A 15,556-nucleotide genomic window follows, 5' to 3' on the forward strand; every position below is an offset into this window, starting at 1 on the left:
ACAAGGGTGGTTTCTTAGTTCCTTTTTTAAATATCCTGAGATCATAAAAATATGTATTTTTTCTGGATTAAAATGTCATCACTTAACTCTTCTTAAACAAATCATAATCTTGATGTGCCAAAGGCATATCAGAATCTTTGGAAATCTTGGTGTGGCATCAAGTTCATTAGTAGTCACTGTGGAAAGGAGGTTGCTTTCTAAGTCATCAGCAGTGAGCTTGCAGGCTGACTTTGAAGCTTCCCAATCAAAAAGCACTGCCTGGTTGACAAGGATGTCAGTGACTTGTGACCTGAGTGCAGACAGCAAGTTCTTTTCACTTTTTCCAGGTGGTGTAGGAATGATGTGCTCGCTGAGCGAACAAGGCAAGCAGTTGGCAGTCCAAGTGTCAAACATCCTGGGGATGGATGTGTGCGGCATTGACCTGCTGATGAAGGACGACGGCTCATTCTACGTCTGCGAGGCCAATGCAAATGTAGGTTTCATTGCCTTTGACAAGGCTTGTAATTTAGACGTAGCTGGTATCATAGCGGACTATGCCGCTTCCCTGCTGGCCCCCGGCCGCTTGACGCGGCGCATGTCCCTGCTCTCCGTGGTGTCCACGGCCAGCGAGACTAGCGAGCCAGAGCTGGGCCCTCCACCTGGGGCCGCTGTCGACAACATGAGTGCTAGCTCCTGCTCTGTCGACAGCGACCCTGAGACCACGGAGAGAGAGTTGCTCACCAAGCTCCCGGGGGCTCTCTTCAACATGAACCAGCTACTAGCCAATGAGATCAAGCTCCTTGTGGAGTGATGCCACGTGTAAATAGGTGACCAACAGAACTCTCTCTTGTAAATTTTTTTTTTTTAAACCAACTTGCAATGCTGTTTATCAGAGATGCTCAGAGGAATGAGGAAAGGGGGGGTGGGAGTGTCAGTCAAGAGAGCAAAAGTAAAAGGCACACGTGCTGTGGTTGCTGTCCTTACTCATTTGCGGAACATTAAATTATCTTCGTTCTTCATCAGTTTTACAGCGGAGATGCTCAGTTCATAACCAAGCAGCAATTTTGTTTGGATGCTGCTTTGGTCCCCAGATATATTGCAGTTCATGTGTCTTCACAGGCAAGCATTGAAGCGTGATTCACACTTGAAGATTTTCAGAAAGTTGTCTGGCAGCTCGCTAGAAACTTCTGTGAATTATTGCACCAGTTAAGTCTCTTCTACCTCTGTAAGGCTTGATCCTGTAAATTGCCGAGTGCCTCAAATTCTTTATGTGAGTTGAAGGTGTTAAATACCAAGTATTTCAAAATTCCTGGACACCTATTGTTCCTACTCTTGTAGATGGGAGCTGTAAGTTCAGGATCCTTTTAAAGTCATCACTTTTTGACCTTGCAGGGTACGGCCTTTCAAATGATGAGGCTGAGAGAAGTATCAGTTGACTTAATGTGAACTTTCTGTAAAAATCTGTAGATTGTACCATCTTGGTATTAAGTGGCAGCTTTGTGTCTAAATTCCTTTATAAAGCTTTTAAAGGAGGATACTTCTGTTTTTCTCATTTCAAATCCTGATTTTGGAAGGTATATAGGGGAATTGGTTGTGGGCAGAAGTGGCATGTTTTTAACTATTTTTTGCATGGTTGGAGGAGATAAACAGCACTGTAATGTTTGGTATGCAAAATGATGTTTAATCTAAAAATGTGAAAAAGAATTACACTAGTTTAAAGCAAACGTGCATCGACTTGTATTTGTTAGTGTTTTAGTCTTTCTGAGAGAGATCTGCAATGTTAATGTTCCTTTTTCTTTAATACATGCTAGTCCAACACTCCCTTCTCTATGCCTGCATCTTTAACAGTGGCCAAAGTGAAAACACCGCAGACTGTTTGTTAAGAAAACACTGAGTTGTAGCCTGTACATTGGTGGGGGGGTTGTTTGTTTGTTTGTTTTTGTTTGCTTTTTTTTGGAGGGAGGAATGTGGTAAGGTGTGGAGGAGGGAGGAGCTGGTTAAAAGTGATTAGTCATCTAGAGGAATTTTAGAATAAAGCTGCAGTTCATACAATACTTACCAGGCTTACTTTTTCCCCACTGAACATAAAAAACTGATGTTGGCATAAATCCAAAGAGTATAACTGGGGAGAAATATTCAGTTCTTAGCTTTGGAAAACGTGGCAGATTTAAAAAAGGAGAAAAAAAGAAAAAGAAGGAAAAAGAAAAAAAAGAGAGCTCAGCCAGAGTTTTAAAAAAAAAGAAAAAAATAACCTAGGTCCACAAACAATTAAGGGATTGATCCTAGGCTTTTACATGTGTGTGGTGTGAGTGCACACACTCGTGTGTGTTTGTGTGTGCACAATTGTTTTCCTTTATTTTTTTGAGGGTGTTGGCTGTTTAGCTCCTAATTTTTTGCAGACTTCCTGATTTTCCTTAATCCTTCTGGCTGTGCATTTTCTCATTAGCCTTGAGCTGGTTTGGAAAACAGATAACCAAAACAAATACTGAGTCCATTTTTCAGTCCCTGTCTTCCTCCTCCTTTTCCTCCTCCTTCTCCCTTTTCATTCCCCTCTTATTCGCGGGGTTCATAAAGCCCTGGAGCTATATATATATATATAAATATATATATAAAGATAAGCCTCTTTTTTAAAAACAAAAAGTAAAACGTTTACAATTGAATAATCATCTTGTGAAAATAGGTTTGTTTGGAGGGGGGTTGTGTGTGTGCAATGCTGCTGTTTTCTGGATACTTTAATGGAGCATGTCCCATGTACCCTCTGAGGTTCTGCACTGCCCACCTCTGTGGCCCTTCCTCACCTCTCTGCTGCTCTGCTGTTTTACCTTCACTTGGACCTTAAACACAACTCACGGACACTATGCAGAGAGTCTTCAAGAGGCAATAAACAGAACAGTATTAACCTACTTTATGGAGGTTTGATCATGCTTCTTTGTACAGTTTGGTTTTTTTATTTTAAAAGGAATGTAATAAAATGGCGCTTTTTTTTTTTTTTGTAGAATTAAATATTATTATTAAAATCAAGTGAAAGGTTGACTGTTGGTGTTAAGCAGGAAGGTGGACCAGCTGGTCCAGCAAAAAAATGATCTTCAGCAGTAAAAAGGCATTTTCAAATCCTTCTTACTGAGCCTTCAAGTGCACAGGTTATACCTGAAGAATATAAAGGTCTTCAACCTCTGTGAAGAATTACAGAACGACAGAACATGAAAGTAACCTAATTCTCTAGTCACTGAGCAGAAAACTCTCTTAGAAGAGTTCTCTACTTCCCTTTCTTGTTTATCCAAGGGGAATTTGGGGTGGAGGGTGGCTCTTTTTTTTGTTGTTGTTTTTTTCTTTTTTTGTCTCTTCCTTTTTACTGGTAGGTGCCTGCATTCCTTGACAGGCTGATAGGATCAATCCTTCCCTTTCTAGCTGACACACATTGAGCACATGTGGAATAACAGCAGGGAGTAAACAGGTGCTAGTTGGTATACAAAGGCTTTCATATTTCTATCACAGGAAACATCTTTTAGATGAAAGTTAACTAAATATTCTGGATTATTTTTCTGAGTTCCTGTAGTATCTTGTAGCTCACAGGAACCTTACATTTCTAGCACCCTTTCAAAATGTCTAGGTTACACCTCACAGTCATAAATTTCATGAAGTAAACATAAGACTTTTTAAAAAAAGTCTAAGTGGGTTGTGAGATTTGCAGTTTGACTCCCTTCTGATAAGTTGCTCCTCTGGTTGGTGCTTCCATTACTAGCTTGGAGAGAAGTCTATGCATAGTGGTCACAGAGGGAAACAGGATTTGAAACACCACGTGTGTGTGTTTGGATATTGGGTATTGATGCTGCATGAAAACCTTGCTTGAGGGTTCATTTGTACAAATGGGCACACTTGTCTCATGTATTTACTCCCTACTTACTCATTGCTCCTGAAACAGTGAAATGCAAAAAATGGCCTGGGGATGCAAGGGGGCGGGGTGTGTCTCGTTTTTACTCAAAGGGAAAAACACCAACACACCTAGCCTGTGGAAACCAGGCAGTGTTTCCTGTTGAAGGTGAACTCCACAGATGTCAGCTTTATACACTTTATTTTCTTCAGTTCTGTGTGCTGAATCACACCCTAAACTTCTATACAGTTGCACTAACGCTACCTCCATATGTGGGTTTGGAAGCATGTGCTGAAAAAATGGTCAATAATGGTGGATTACAGTGGTGCCAATACAGCTGATGGTGATACAACTATTTTTGTATATTTTAATGTTTGAAAGAGCCAGTTAGAAACTCATTTGCAAGAATAAGTTTCTTAAATTGCATCTGATGAAATTTTTTTCTCTGTAACACTGGAGATTTTTTCTGTTCAACTTAATGTGTTTGTAAGTAATGTCTTGCTGTCGATGTATGGATTGTATCTTAATCCTTGTATTTAATGCTTTAATGTGTTTTATAAAATCTTTTCTTGTAATGTTACAACACCTTATCTGTAAAACAGTGCCAATGCTTGATGTTTACATTGACTGTTATATTTTTTGTTCTGAGTTGATGGTCAGTCTTGAAGCCTTTTCTCCCAATTCATGTGCTGTCCTTGCTGTGTGATATTTACTCGGGAAATAACCTCTGGAACATCTGGGTATGTCAGTCGCAAAGGAGATGCTTCTTCAGATGTTATACTGGACTACAAAATCCAACAAATGAAACCAGTGACACTTGCTAAATTCCCTCATTGCAAAAATCTGTCAGTTAAATGCATAAGGGATAAGGGCTTAGAGAGACTTTGCAAACAGATTGTACAGTATCTTTCTCATGGCTCACTCTTTTTGAGAAGGTTTATGGGCTTTATGGCTGGTGTGAGACACACGACCCACTCCTGTTCTCTCTATGGAATAGTAGGTGCTCGGACAGGTAACTTCTGTTGCTACTGTCTTTTTTAATTTTTAATTTTTTCACTGTTCTAGGAATTGTGTTAAACTGAACACTGCAGGATTTATAACTAGGTGTTTGCTGCCTTTTCTTTTTTTTTTTTATTTCTTTAAATCTATCTTAAACTTTGGATGACTGTTGGAGCATTCTGATGGTGGATCTGCTGTTGGAAGTCTCCAAGCCTCCCATGTTTCTAATTTGACTTGAAAAGCTTTTGTTTTGTTTATTTGTTTAAAACAATGACACAAATTAATTGTGCGGATTTCGGGTGGGATTTGTTGTTGTGCTATTTTGGGTGACTTATTCTCCCTTTTTTTACAGAAATGTGTTCTAACAGTTCACACTTTGTTACTGTTCTTTGCAAAACTTTTCAGGAGCCAAAAAAGTCAAACAATCCAGAGAAAACCCCTTCTCCCCTTTCTGATGGCAAGAGTGAGAACTTATGAAAAATCCTTGCGAATGTTCCTTCCTAAACTTTTCCCCCCAGTAATGCAAGCGGGTAAAATGGTAAATGCAGCAGTTTGGTGACATCCAAAACCGACCTGTTGTCAGGTAAATTGACACTTTTCTGCTCTTACTCTAACCTTCATAAATTTGCTAACTTGTCTGCCTTCCTTTCTTCCCATCAGTTCATTTTGGTGATACTTGTTGAATGATTTCTTTAACCGGATTTAGAGAAAACCGTGCTTTACTTTATTTCCCCTCCTTACACTTGTTGACTTTTAGGAAAACTGTCATTGTGCTTTACTTTACTCAGGTGAGACAAAAGTGAGTCCCCCATGCAACTGTATGAGGGATAGTTTTGTAATACATTAATTCCACTTCCTCTTTATCATTTTTAGATTGTCTTCAAATATATTGTTTTAGCTTAATTTTTGAAAGATACATTGCTTTCCATTTGCTAAGTGAACATGAAATATAACTGCAGAAGTAAGTAATTAGTAGGAATGAAATACTAGTAGTAATAAAATTCAATAGAGCAGGATCCTGTAAAGAGGAGAGATAGATGAATATGTGTGCTGCAGAAAAAGACTGTTGAGATGATGATTTCTGTTTGTGGAGGATGGAGTGACACATTTTATCTTGCCCTGACTGCTGTATCAAAGCACTTGTGCATTTTATCCTTCTCTGGTAACTCTCTCCCTTAATTTCAAACAATGTAAAAGTACTGGATACTTAATTTTTTTTTACTTAATTTAAGGGGAGAATCTTCTATTTTACTCAGAGGTAAAATATCAGACAATTGGAATACCCTTCCAAGTTGAAGAATATTTACCTATAAACAGGCTTCCAAGTTTCCTGATGCAATATTATGTTTCCTAAGACATCTGTAAAGAATTAGCACTTGTTTCAGATTATTTTTCGATGTACATTAATTAACTCCTCTATGCCATCATAAAATAGTCAACTTTTCAGTCTCAGTTTATATTTTCTTGAAAGAAAGCAAAGTTATCAGCAATATAATAAATTGTAGCTTCAAATTAAGGTGGGAGGGAATAATTTTAGAGCCAAATTTTGCTCTCAATTACACTGAGATAAAACTGGAATCACTCTGTAGAAGTCAGTGGAGTGATATCCAATTTCATTGGTATAATTGAGTGTATAATTTGTCTTTTAATTTTACTTGCAACGTAATTTTACAAACCTGTTATACTTATGTTTCCAATGCTTTTTCCTTTCAGACACTCCCACTTCTTGCGTCTCAGCATTGGGCAGGCCTATTCCTTTATTTGTGTATATTTTTGTGCATCAGCTGCTATAGGACACGGGTGTAACACTTTCAGGCATGTGGTTGGGTGTCTTTTTGGGGTCTGTAATATTGTCTAAAAATAATTTTTTTTCCTCAGATTTATTTGTTAATTCATGTTGGATCACAGTTTTGCATCTCTAACCTGATTTTAGATATATATTGTGTGAAGAGTTTTTTGAAAGAAATACAGTACTAGTTCTTTGCAGAGTCTGCAAGTCATCTTTGGTGGGGAGAGTTTACCAAAATGTACTGCATTTTGTAATAGTTAAAGTTTTAATATTTAATGTGGCTTGAAAGGTGGTTTTACAGATGATGCTTCTTCCTCTTTATGGAATGGCTTTCAAAGCCTTGTGTTGATCTTGGTTGTGCCCAGTGCTTTGTGTAGCGTATGGGGAAATGCAGAACTTGAATAGGCCATGACTACTTAGACAAGCGATGATGATTATGTGCATGCTGAACTAGAACTTCTTCTATATGCCCTTCTGCTGCAACAGAATATTAAAACTGGTAGGTGGCAGCAGCAGAAGACACTCATGACTGTGACCTGAGAACCTCCAGTACTGGGAGAAATGGATTGCAAAATACTAACTGGAGTAAGGGGAATGGAGAAGAGAGGCAGAGTCCCTGAACTGTCCCTTTGAATGGTGAGTCTGATATACAGAATTCTGACCATCAAAAGACTGCTTGTAATACAAGAGGCACATTGATCTATCTTGGTGTTTGGTTACCTGATGTACTAATTCTCATCTGTGATTGAACATTCCAGTTTCCCCTCTACCTTTATAAGGGATAGTACTTGTCTTAAAAAATTAAGTTTCACCAAAATCACCACATATTTAGAGTGCTGGAAAATAAGGTTCAAAGGAATTAATCTAGCCCAGTCATTCTCTGCTCCACAGAAGACTGTTCATATTTGTGCTGTTGGTAAAATGTTTATTGTAATCTAGTTTAAAAACCAAGGAATGAATGAGGAAGATTCTGCAATCCTATGGAATTTTATTTTATGAAGGTAACGAACATCCTTACCATCAGCCTCATAGGCTGAGAGCCCAGCTGCTTTTTTTGCTACTTAAGAGCAACGTGTGTGTATACATATACATATACATATACATATACATATACATATACATATACATATACATATACATATACATATACATATACATAATATATATATATATAATTAGAAATGCCATGATAATAAAGAACAGTGTTGTTTTTTGAGATTTCCTAAATCTCAAGGTAGCAAAAAAAGGTTTGAATCACCAACAGTTAAAATTCTTTTTGGAAGCGGGAAATGCAAATTATGTAATGTTTCTGAGTTAGTGGTTAAGAGTTGGTAGTGTCAGCTACCTCTTCAGTTCTAAATGGCTCTGAAACTTCTTTCATTGCACATTCCTATCAGAAAAAACATTTTGAGCATGCGCCCCAATAGTTTTCCCAAGTTACATATGTGTATTACTACATACACTGTAAAACTTACATAAACCCAAGAAGTTAAAAAGGATGAGGTAAAGATTAAATGAAGATTATTTTTTAAACATTTACTTAACTGTATTTGTTAATGGTGAAAAAGACCACTTTCACCCTGCAGCCTTACAGATTGTCTTGCAAAACTTCCCGAGGAGCATGGACTCGTCTTTGGAGACCGCTGATGTAGACGCCATAAGTAGTTATTGTTGCAGATGTCATCAGGATGTTCCACCGTAGCAAAACCTCCATGCTAAGTAATTCTCCCACTAGAGATTAAAATGCTTACTCTCTAGTAGGATGACTACTCCTTCTGAAAAGAAAATAAGTGGAAAAAGCAGCACTGGAAGTACTGACACAGGAGAAGTTTTAATCTCGATCAGCTGATAATATGGAGAAGCATGTCCAAGTGGATTGGGAAAAAGGAATTGTGTCAGTATATATACTAATATGCAGAATACAGCAGTAGCTTTTGTATTTTCATAAATGTTTCTACTTAATTTACAGCTAAGTATTAGTCAATAAATTGCAAATTCTGTTTTCTCTTTTTACCTGGAGTAGTCACACTAAAATCAGGAACAACACTTATATACAGGAACAAAGCTGGATGTGAATTTTGATATCTGGGCAGCTAAATAGTGTCCAGTGCACATCAGGTACCACTTAGGACCTTGGACAGCTGGTGTGCTTTTCTCATTAGATTCTTAGTTATCATACAGCCTTTGAAAGTATTCTGTGGACCACAGGTTGGAAATCCCAGAACTGATTTTTTAGAGTGAAATGAGATTGCATGTGCAAAATGAAAGATATTTTGGATAGAGAATTTATTGCAATCTTAAATGTAATAATGAGCAAAGTCTGTATGTGAGACGAAGCTCACAGAGAAAGGGTTTTAAATCCAGTCAGGCAGAAGTGATGAAGAGAAATAATTTCTGATAGGAGAGGCAAAGGAATCTGAAGCCTATGTCAGTCTGTCATCAGAGATAGAAATGAGGCAGGAAAAAGCTTTTGCTGATCTTGAGCATTCCCAGCTGTTGCTGTAAGAAGGAGTCTCACCAGACTTTCCATACCTAATATATGCTAGGCATACTGGCCTTTGGGAACTGGATCTTGGGGAAGAAGAGCTAAAAGTTCCATTGATGCACAAACTAAATGTACACCTGCCTACTTGAATTGGGGGTTATGTGGATTAAAGGTGTTACTGCACTGAGTTTACATGACAGTAACATTTGGGAAGGAGAGTGTTCCTCTGGTCCTGGACATGGGCTTGTTTGGCCCCATTACACCTGTAACCACTGCTTCTCAGCATAGTAGGAGAGAGAGGCACGTAAATGTATGTGAGCTTTTTTGATGAGCAGAGACCAAGGTGACAGTCACTGGTCAGGAAGGAATTTTACTTTTTTTTTTGTTATAAACAGGAAGGCATTTAGAACACTTTCAGATCCTCCACAGTTCTCCATGTGTCTGTCAGTATAAAAGAGTTCTGGTTTTATTTTTTTTTTCTTTTAGATGTGACATACACCTAAACATCCTGTTTTCTGCAGCTTTGATGTGGTAGAGATTTGAAGAAGACAGATTATTTTCCGTTCTTGTCATAGACTTTCAGAGGCAGGCAAGGGGTAATATTTGTGAAAGGAGGGAATAGATAGGTTCCTCATGCTGACTGAATAGTAGGTGATGGATTAGGCTGATAAAAAAGTTAAAATTCACATTGCACCCATGCAAGGCATTTTCAGGTATTTCTCCATCCCTCCTTTGTTCCCTTTAGAAACAGTACAAGTGTTACTAGAATATACAGTCTGCTTAGTAATAGTATCTGTATTAAGCTCTGCCAAGTCTGTGCATGAAGGGCTTATAAAAGATTTATGTGAATTTCTGTGTGTCTGCTTTTTTATTTGGAGGCAGGTTGCTGTATGCAGCTATGTACAGTGTTCTGTCTTAGGGTAATAGATACTTTTTGCTTATTTGGAAGGAGAGGACTGTGTTTGGGCAGTTAAATATATAATACTGTTATCCATTTCTATAGGAAACAGAACAGCTAAGAAAAAACATTTTTGTGTTAGACAAATTACAATATAATTGAGATTTTTAATACAGGAATGAAAAAGAAATTTTTATTAAATGATCACTGGCTTTTTTTTTTTTCAATAAAGTGTTCTAATAGCAAGAAACTAATTTCACATAATCACAGTATCAGTTAGGTTGGAACAGACCTCTGAGACCATCTAGTCCCACCCATCCTTTGAAACAAACACCATCTTGTCAGGCAGACCATGGCACTGAGTGCCACATCCAGTTGTAAACACCTCCAGGGATGGTGATTCCATCGCCTCCCTGGGCTGCCCATTGCAATGCTTGACAACCCTTCTGTGAACAAATTCTTCCTCATCTCCCATTTAAACCTCATTCAATGCTGTAATATATAAAATTAAATAATAAATTAATTCTCGCATCTGTAAATTTCCAGGCATACATGCTAATTTCCAGAATTTATTAGGACAATCCCTCTTGTACAAATTATCATTTGTTGTTGGAGAGGGAGGGAAGATCCATATTAGGTAAGCCAGTAACCCAGTTGTTGCTACCTCTTCGGCCAGTATATATTTCTTCTGTGCAGATTTCCTGGAAACAGTGACACTGCTGAGCTTCCTTGATACTTCGTTTATTTGTGTTGTAAAACAGTTACATTTTGGGGAGACAGGAACTGAAGAGGTGGAAACTGTCCGTGGTGTTGCATATACTGAATGGGAAGGTGCTCTGAAGCACAGAAAGAAGCCTAAGCAGTAGCTGTATTCACAATTATCCTTTTGGTCCTGTCATACCAATGTAGTGGAAGGCCAGGAGTCCAGATGAATGTTTCAGTTATACCTTATTGAGGAATGGGCACGTCACACTAACTGCAGCTGCATGTATTTCATATCTGTAAATATTTCATTTACAAGAAGTGTGGTTGTCTAAGAGGGTGTGTGCAGTTTTGCCTCCTTGCTGCTACTGTGCAGAACACTGCCTGGTGGTCTTTATTCTCTGGATTATTTCTGTTCAATGGTATTGTTCATTAAGCCTGAAACTTGCATTTTGGAAGTTTTAGGAGGAAGTTTGATGTGCTTGTGTATATGTTTTCCCATGCATCTGACCAACACAAGGAAACAGAAACCCTGCCCACTGACCTTTACAACATTGTAATGGAGGGGTAGTGCAGTTGTAATGTAATGTAGGAATGCTTGTCCATTCCCAAATGGAAATGGTTGTTTACTGGATGGCAAGTACTGAAGTTTTATCAGTGGGAGAACTAGGCAGGAAAAGTCTGCAGTTTGACTTTGCTAAACTTTTACACAATTTTTCCTCCACATGAAATATTTCCACAGGAATCTAAGGTGTGTGGAAGATGCTGGATCACCAGGTGCAGAGATTGAACTCTACCCACTGGAAAGGTAACAGGAACTAGATTTTATCTTCAGAACACAACCCACACTGCATCTCACTCTTTGACCTGGAAAGGCCTTTTCCAGGGTCAGAAGAAGAGTTTGGTACCCATGGCTTAGTCCTTGGTGTGTCTGTGTTGCAGCTATCAGGGAAGCCAAATAGGTGCTGGATACAGAGATATTTTTTATGATTTCTGCTTGCATTTCTGATGTTCATATTTTGGAGCAAAGACTAACTTCTTCAATGATTTATTTCTTTAGGTTTTTCTCCAGCAGCAGCAGGTCTTCTTTTGCCTCTCATGGGAGCCCTTAGCCTTTTGATAATGCCTCCTTCACAATGAAGGGAAGAAAGGATGGATCAGCAGGGATGTGCAATGGAGTGATGTCCACATGTGGTGTTTACAGTCTGTCCCACTAACTTGGAGAATTGAATAAAAAAGTTGAATTGTAATTCATGAGAGTGTGAGATTCTTTTTGGTACCTTTTGCACCATCTCCCCTTTCTTGAAGGGCTGGTTAACTTCAGAAATCTGTTGATACTGTATCAAAGCTGCAGCTAAGCCAGAAGAGTAAAACCTATTGGGTATTCTTCACTTTATTAACTTTTTTTTCCCCTCCATGAATTTAATTTAATTCCTAAGAGTTCTAAATGCTTTATTTTGACATACTATATTGAATAATCTTCCCAAATGCCTTAGAAACTATAGCATCAGGCCTTTGGTTTTATCAGTTATGTTACAAGTTCACTTAAGTCCTTGAGGGTACAAGTCTCCTGAGGTTTAAAAGTGAAGTCACCATACTGATCATGCTATACTTCTTGGTCACTTTGGTGACTGCTAGACAAAGAGAGAAGCAACTTGGTTAACCTACCAGAGATAATGTGCCTTTGGATTTTGAAGCCACAATGGCAGGGCTAGTTATACACATGGGCAAGTACATTCTTACTGTCTGTTGTTTCTGAAGACAGCTAATCTAACCATGGGTTATAGATCTTGCACATGGCTCTCTTGATTTGTTGTTAGTGAAGCACTGTAAAGAATTAGACACATACTGATGGCATTTTCATGATGTGCCTACTTGAAATTTGTACAAAATTTACAAAAATGAAGTGAAAAAGGGAAGCAAGATGCTGAGTTGGTACATTATCACTAAACACCTCTTATCGTTGACTTTCTTCCTGTTCCTTTCATAGATATTCATTTTATGTAAATTTTAATTTGTGGTTTTGGTGTGCTTGTTCTAGTAATTTACATGTGAACATACCTAGGAATGTGGCTGGTAGCCCATCTGCAGCTATGCCTTTGCTCCATTAGCTGCAGTTTATGGTTGATTTTTTTGCAAATCTGTGTGTCACACCGTTCCTCTGGCACCTCTGTGAGCAGGTGGAATGACTGCTCCTTCACAGTAATGGCCATTTCATCTCTTGTGGTTCAGTGCCTGTTTGTGTGCTGATGCATATGCTGATGCTTCCTTAAGTGCTTTTCTGCCTTAATATTTCATGCCTAAAAAGTAGAACAGCTGAGAACTTTCTAAATTCCTTCTTAGTTTCATATATCCCATTTTGCTAAGCTGCTTCCAGGCCCTGTATGTATTTCAGTTCTCTCTTTTTTTTTTTTTTTTTGTGGTTGTTCAGCAGTGTTCTCTGTTCTGCTGCCTCAAGTGTGCTCCTCCTGCCTTTGTAGTATTTTTTTTTTTTTATTTTTTCCCCCCTGGTCTTTTTTCTGCTCTTAACTGGCCCCCCATGTTCTTATCCTTGTCCCAAGCACACATGCACATATGGTAGCCCAAGAATATACCTTACTCTGTGTCTATCACAGATAACTATTCTTTGTATTACTCTGAAAGTGTGTTTTCCTTTTTTCAGTGAGAGAAATGCTCTGTTACTTTTGGTATTTCACAGCCCTAAATGTGTTAAAGTAAAACAGAAATTAAAAGAAGTTTATCTTTCTGTTTAAATGTCTTAGTAGTGAGTGAAAGTTAGCAAATTGCAATACTGAGGAGAAGGTTCCTGGCTTTTACACTCATTTATCTTTGTTGAGAGGGATTGGTCCTGCAATCCATCTCTTCATGTACCTTGCATAAAAGCTCAAATTTAAGAGCTGTGATCAAGAATCTGTTGGTGTCATGTAAAGTTTTGCTTTCCTTTGTCTTTCTTATCTTTCTTTTAATGTAAGTACTGGGTATCAACAATTAAATAGTAATTGGATATTCATGATACAAGATTTTGATATTACTTGTACTGTATAGTGAAAACAGAGTAATAATAGTTCAGTGCTGTTGTGCCAGGTACAGAAATGGAGTACTTGTAAAAGTCTGCTTTGCTTAGTGTGATGAGATCTTGGGGTGGGGTATATTTGTATTGGGGCCAGACTTGGAGAGAGGTTGTAATTTTGTTTAGCATTAGATCTGGAAAACCTCTGTAATTTGTCTGGACTGCATTCCCAGTTGTGTATGATGTAAACAGACAGCTATGTCTTGACCACTGTCTTTTATTTTTCTGGGTCATTTTCCTTATATTTTGCCTTATCACCTTGGTTGCTTCTCCAATCCACTCTTTTTCTGTCTAGACAACTTGGTTTATCACTGTGCATTTACCTCTAGGTGGTCTGCAAAAATCTAGGTTTGGAATCAGACATTGCATCATCATCTCTCTGACCCTCTCATCCCATGTTGTCATCACTTCAGTGTTTTTCCAGACGCGGCTTTGGAGGCTGCCCTGCCGCGACGGTAAAGTTGAGAAGGGAGAGCATGCAGTGCAACGACCAGGTCACCTCTAAAAGCTTCAAGGGTGGAATCCTTGGGAGAGAGGCTGCCACTGTGTGCTCCTTCCCCTGCACTGACCCCCTTAGTTTAGCTGGTGGTTTACAGGCCAGTCTGACAAATACAGGCTGATAAGCTCACCCCGACACTGCTTCCTGGCTTGGGCACTTCAGCCTAGACATGGGCTGGTTGTGGAAATCGGCCATCACTGGGTCACTGCTGCTGTCCTCTGCATGTGCCTGGTGCTGAGATTTGGGCAAGCTCCTTGGTCCTCCTGAGTGTTTGCCCTGATCTGCTTTGGATCTACTATCCCAGCTGGTGGAAGGGAGTTGAGTAAGTAGTACTGGGCTCCAAAATCATGTTAAACACATTAGGAAGAGTTTCTGTCGGAGATGGAGTACATCTCCATCTTTTTCTCAGCATTTTAATTAGAAAAATAATTTGAGTATTTTAGAACTTCACCTTTGAAGATTTCTAATGAAGGCAAAAGTCTTCCTTCTAGTTCTGCTCATCTTTTCCTTCCTGGAGGGCATATATAGCAGCTGCTGGAGTTGTCTCTAGGGAAGAACCTGCTGCTGCTTCTCCATAGCCCCCAAGATGCAGGAGAAAAAGACAGGGATACTGGGATAGGGATTCTTCCAAGGGAAAAGATTGGGAGGCTGCTCTCTAGCATTCCTGGTAACCATCCATGTTCAGCCCCTTAGCAGTAACAACAGTTGTCCCTAACAGTATGATATAGGAAGCAGGGAAGGGAGGGACAGTATCCCTTAGAGCTGTGATGTCACTAATGGACCAGAAGTCACATTTCTGTGGGGATGAGGCAATGTGGAGAACTTGGGCTTTTGGACAAATAAAAAAACAATCTACAATTTTCTAGTGCCTTCTTATCCAGACTTGTGGACAGTGCTGTGTTACAGGGAAGAATATCTGCTTAACCTTCCCTGTAACATCCCTCTGCACAGCTTTCTGTGGTCCTAGATGCAAGGTAAGACTCTGAGGGAAGAAGTACTCTCAAAATCATTCAAAGTGCTCTCTGCAGCCTGAATACTTTTGTGTCTTGGATTGGGGATCTCTCATCTTAGCCTGATCTTAGTAACAGCTCATGTATTTTGAAAACAGCTGAATTTTTGAGCAGGGAATGGAAATGAAGAATTGCAGCCCAGTTATGAGACTTCACTCTGGAACAAGCAACCCTTGAAATAGGAGAGGAGGCCCAGTAGAGGGAAGGAAAGAAAGTGTTTTCAGTATCTAAATTTCTGGATTTTTAGGGATATT

The 15,556-nt window shown here is 39.0% G+C and overlaps 1 protein-coding gene across 4 annotated transcripts in view; it reads left to right on the plus strand.

Moving 5' to 3' along the window:
* Positions 1 to 11,973, plus strand: part of RIMKLB (ribosomal modification protein rimK like family member B) — a 50,722-nt gene extending 38,749 nt beyond the window's left edge. For all 4 annotated transcript variants that reach the window (XM_072926386.1, XM_072926383.1, XM_072926375.1 and 1 more), the window contains 4 exons: positions 327 to 4,862; positions 5,255 to 7,274; positions 11,466 to 11,531; positions 11,784 to 11,973. In XM_072926386.1, the coding sequence (XP_072782487.1) occupies positions 327 to 790 (464 nt within the window). In that variant the 3' untranslated portion in view covers positions 791 to 4,862; positions 5,255 to 7,274; positions 11,466 to 11,531; positions 11,784 to 11,973. The remainder of the gene's footprint in view (positions 1 to 326; positions 4,863 to 5,254; positions 7,275 to 11,465; positions 11,532 to 11,783) is intronic.
* The last annotated feature ends 3,583 nt before the right edge of the window (positions 11,974 to 15,556 follow it).

The sequence above is a fragment of the Taeniopygia guttata genome, chromosome 1 (assembly GCF_048771995.1).
Source record: "Taeniopygia guttata chromosome 1, bTaeGut7.mat, whole genome shotgun sequence".
Lineage (NCBI taxonomy): Eukaryota > Metazoa > Chordata > Aves > Passeriformes > Estrildidae > Taeniopygia > Taeniopygia guttata.